Genomic DNA, 5,000 nt, shown 5'->3' with positions numbered 1-5,000 from the left:
CTAAAACAAATTTCCATGTCCAATTTACTCTTTTAGGATGTGTAAGCAAAATGATGTACAAGCAAAATGTATATTTACTTCAGTATGTATGTAATTCTTATCCTCTGTCTCTCCGTCAAAAGAATTAGAGACCCTAAGACAAGAGTTGGGATTACAGTTGACATCCCACTCTCACGTCATGCTACATGAACTCCTCTTCTCGAACATCATTACGCGTCTAGACCTACTGTACATGCGGCAGAAGAAGATACGGAAGGCAGTGCAAGACATCCTGCCGTACTTTCTCAACTCGTCCCTGAGAGAACTCGACTTTGGCAGAAAGAAGATGTTCTCCGAGCAGGATATGTGTAAGGTGGGTCTTGTGTGCCTAATGTTTCATGTGGATAATGTTCGGTTTTGTGTGATATTTAGATTAGAAGAAAGAGACAGGAAGTTTATGAGGGGGATATGGAAATATGCTGAAAAAATGTATGTATGGATCACTATATAAAAGAGTTCCAGAAATTTAGAATCCTTGAAACGATCAAATGGTAGAAGTATGAAAGAAACCATTCCATGCAATAAGAGAACTAAATGTAGAGGGAAAATAGAGGAAAAGTAAAATGGTAGGAAAGCAAAATTCTCCTCATGTCATGTATCCATAATTTCTTATAGCTTGTGAAAGAATTACCATTGTGTAATGCAGTTTTACATTTTGAATTGTTTTTCAGAGACATGATATTCTTAAAGTTGCTGATATTTGTACTGATTATTGATGTCTTTTCATCATTTACAGATTCTGTTTGATAACCTACACAAAGCTGTTAACCTCAGAAAATTAATGATTGGCCGATCTTGTTATTGGCGGTCAAAGATATTTGAAAACCTATGCACAAAACTCTCACACTTGCCTCACTTAACTGAGTTAGGGATTCAATACATTTGCACCCCAGAAATGATCAGTGGCCTCTCAGAATCTTGTCCTCATCTATGTGATCTCAATCTGAAAGGTTCAGAAAAAATAACGGACCAGCAGTGTGACGAAATAGCCAAGTGCACAAGCCTTAAGATGCTTGACATCTCAGGGACGCGGATCACAGGGAAAGGTTGCTGGAAGATTGTGGAATCTATAAAGAACCTGTCGTGGCTGCAGCACTGTGCCTTCAACTGCAACTCTGACTCACTCCTTTTTGAGTCTCGAGCGGATCTCTTCGATCGCATCAAGGAGCAGTTGATCCATGGTGATGCTAACACACTAGTGCGGCCAGATCTGAGCACCAGGGATGAGAGATTCAACCTCAAGAACTTCTGGCTCTTCAACCCCCAGACGGAAGACTTGCTCACCTCGGTTCTCTTCCCACACCTGGAGCACATAAGGCTGGATTTTGTGTTTCAGGACATGACGGAAGAGCCAGATGTTTCAATGCTCACTGCGCAGTCAAAGGTAACTCGGCTTTATCCTGCTTTATTTGGGTGCATTTTGTTTTTTTCTTTTATCTCTTTCAGTTGTCATTTTAGGTATAATAACCGTCACATAGTAAAGCAATTCGGACACTTCCCCCTCCTCACTCCTTACCATTGCCAGTTAGGTTGTTTTACTTTTGGATGGTGAAATGACTGTTCTGTTTTCAATAAGATATTATTAATATTTAGAAATATTAGTACTGGTCATGCACTTAGTTCCTTGTATGTTATATCTTTTATATGTAACTAACAATAATATACAAAATACCTCAAGTTTCTTAAATACATAAGATGTAAATAAAGTGACAAATTTTAATATAACAACGTCATTGCTAAAATCACAATGTAATCATTATGATTTACGTTCAAAAATTAATGTAATAGCAGTCTTAATTGGTTGTTATTACCAGATGTTACTAAAGAAACATTTGTTCCTTATATTATTTAAGTATGCCTTTTATCCGATTAGAAATGCAATTGAAATTGGTCAATAGGGATTCTGGATAAAATTAACCAGACTGCATGGCATTAGGTATAGTAATTGTTTTTTTTCTGTGTGTTCGCATTAGGGAAAAGTATATTCTTTTGTTTTTGTACCCATTTTAGTTGGTAATGTTTTTTGTACTCTTTTTAGGCTGTTCTTAATAGGCATTAAGAGTTATGTTCTTACAGCAGATCAGAGTGTCCAGGAAAGATATGGGATTTTAGATATTTAAGGATTGGATAGACATAAAGATATTTCATATAGAGTTCTTCTTCTATTGTTGGATACGGTGGAGGAAATAGCCATAAGATTTTGGTCCTTTTGAAAAAGAAAATAGAATTTTGGATAAGCAGCCCTGTGATTCTGAATTGCACTTATTTTCTTTTTAACACTTCATGGTTATTACAGCATATTTTTTTCTGCATCTTATGATCATTTTGTACTAAACTGTTGTTGTTTTTTAGGTCTCCATTATTCATAAATTCCATTCTTTATTTTCCTTTTTATAGTAGTTCTGGGTGATGTTAAAGTAAGTAAATATTCATTTTGTGAGCTACAGTAACAGTGAAAATGAGGTTCACTGAAGCGTTCATGACTAACAAAACGATTCACGCAATATATTTTCCATTTCCGCCTTTATCTGCCTATAAGTATATACCTACTTATTATTTTGATCTGTTCCATGAGGTCACTTGAAAGCAGCTCCAGATATTGTCTTTGCATTGAATATTTTCTCATTTTCTTTTATATTTCTTTAAACCATACTGTATATTTTTCACATATTTTCTGATCAGACATATCTATGATGGGTGCAGAATCATGCAGTGTGGATGTCATGCAATATGCTTCTGATTGCAACATTTACCTTTTTTTTATTACTGAATAAAAGAACATGATTTATTGAATCAATCTTTTTATGTTACCATGTTGGTCATTATTTATATTTTATACCATTGCATCACTGTTTATATAGACTTTTTCTGAAAAGATTCACTTTGTATTGAACAAATTACCAGGCATGAATGACTCCGGTGTGATAATGTCTTGGAGTCTTAATCAATTGCATCTCAAATCTACATGCATGCTTGATTATGCAGTCATGCAAATTGGCTCATGGAACCTGTTGTTTCTTAACCAACTTTTATGTATTCCAAAATAGTGGTTCAACAGTCAAGAATTTTCTTAAAGGATTTCTTGATGATTTTTTAAAAACTGAATGTGGGTCATCTTAGGGAAAATGTGGAGTACCAACATATATGATGTATCTGGTTTACAGTGTTTTTCACCTTATGGCATTTTAAATACTTTTTTATCATACATTGTAAAGAACTTAAGAGTAGGCGATGACCTGAATGGCACATTAACCTATGAAAAACAATAACTAGTATTCGATACATTTTTAATTAACAATATACCATAACTTTCACATGATTAATGTTTACACTATTAGGATGACTAATTTTTGGAGTATTATAAACTACTTCATGATTTTTTTTTTAATAATCTAATTACTTTCTCAAAAATTTGCATTTCCTCTTTCTCAGTTGAAAAAATTGCAAGCCAACCTGTACGATCGGTGCTCAGTCGACTTGGTGAGACGCATGGTGGAAGCCTGCGGGAGTCAGCTCACTATGCTAGATCTGCATTTGGCTGATGACTGGTTCTTTGTTGCGGAGGTGGGATATGAAGGCATTATCTGATAGAGGATGCATTATATATATATATATTATAATATATATAATATATTATATATATATATATATATATATATATATATATATATATATATATATATATATATATATATATATATAAATATATATATATATATATATATATATATATATAATATATATATATATATATATATATATATATATATATTCTATATGATATATTTATGTATATATGCACAAATATATATATATATATATATATATATTATATATATTATATATATATATATATATATATATATATATAGATATATATAGATATATATATATTGTTCTGTTTAGTGAATTAGTTATGTATTTTATTTGATAGTACTTTCGGTTCTATACTTCACTTTCAGCCTGATTTGATGTTAGATGTTGATAACCTTTCTGATTATTGCATTTCTTTTTAATTGAAATATGTCTCTTGTCTTGCAGGCACACAATGTTGTAGCCAGCTGCTGCCCAAATCTTGTAAATCTAAAGTTTTCTGGTGACTATAAGGTAATTCCTGTGATTGTGATCATCCTTCATAAAATATTGATAGTCACTGAGATGGCTTTATTTTGCAGTTTTATGATTTTCTTTTTATAATTGGTAATTAGATATGGACACATGTATATTACAAATTACTTTCCTTTAATATTTATTCACAAATTTTGGTTCAAAGAGAAAAAAAAAATTACTATAGATTTAAATTCTTGTATATATTTGTTATCAGTGTATGCTTGTAATATTCCAAGTTAAATATAATCTGCTGTTAGATATATTGCCCATTAGTGTTGTGGTAGTGCATTGTGTATTAATCAAAGTGTACGTAATAATTCTACGCAGTCATGAGACGTTTTCTCCACATTTCAGGCCAGGTACAGTCTGGAGGACAGTGATGAGCGGTTGGACATGGCCATTCCATCTCCAGCCCACCCACACCTTGAGCACCTCAAGCTTACAGGCGTCATTAGCAACCGCCGCCTAAGATTTGTGTTGAGCCACACGCCGTCCCTCCGTACCCTCCACCTGGACGGGGAGCTGGAGTGGCTACACGATGCGACCTTCACCTCCATTCTGGAGACCAACCCCCTGCCAGATCTTGAGGTTAAATATCAGCTTTTGAGACATTTGTTGGACATTGTTGTTTTCTGGTGATGTTTGTTGGCAATAGCTGCCTCATTGTGACAATATTGATAGGGATACAGATAAAAACTTTTCCCAAAATATAGCAGGGAATGAGCTAAATAGGTAAGGTCAGGTAGGCCTAGTAATTACACCTTTGTGACTAAGCACTTGTGGACCTATCTTTATTTAAAGAGAAAAAGGTTAATAAAAACAAAACCATAATAGGCAGTACATCTAAACTT

General features: G+C 33.6%; 1 protein-coding gene across 2 annotated transcripts in view; it reads left to right on the top strand.

Moving 5' to 3' along the window:
* Positions 1–5,000, top strand: part of LOC122257565 (uncharacterized) — a 12,428-nt gene that overhangs the window by 6,518 nt on the left and 910 nt on the right. For both annotated transcript variants that reach the window (XM_043022902.2, XM_043022903.2), the window contains exons 3-7: positions 123–352; positions 776–1,423; positions 3,472–3,603; positions 4,081–4,146; positions 4,504–4,737. In XM_043022902.2, coding sequence (XP_042878836.2) covers positions 123–352; positions 776–1,423; positions 3,472–3,603; positions 4,081–4,146; positions 4,504–4,737 — 1,310 coding nt within the window. The remainder of the gene's footprint in view (positions 1–122; positions 353–775; positions 1,424–3,471; positions 3,604–4,080; positions 4,147–4,503; positions 4,738–5,000) is intronic.

The sequence above is a fragment of the Penaeus japonicus genome, unplaced genomic scaffold (genome assembly GCF_977035675.1).
Source record: "Penaeus japonicus unplaced genomic scaffold, GWHDUDI00000001_assembly GWHDUDI00000018, whole genome shotgun sequence".
NCBI lineage: Eukaryota > Metazoa > Arthropoda > Malacostraca > Decapoda > Penaeidae > Penaeus > Penaeus japonicus.
Note: the sequence above shows the minus strand (reverse complement) of the source record. Positions and strands in the feature narration are given on the sequence as shown.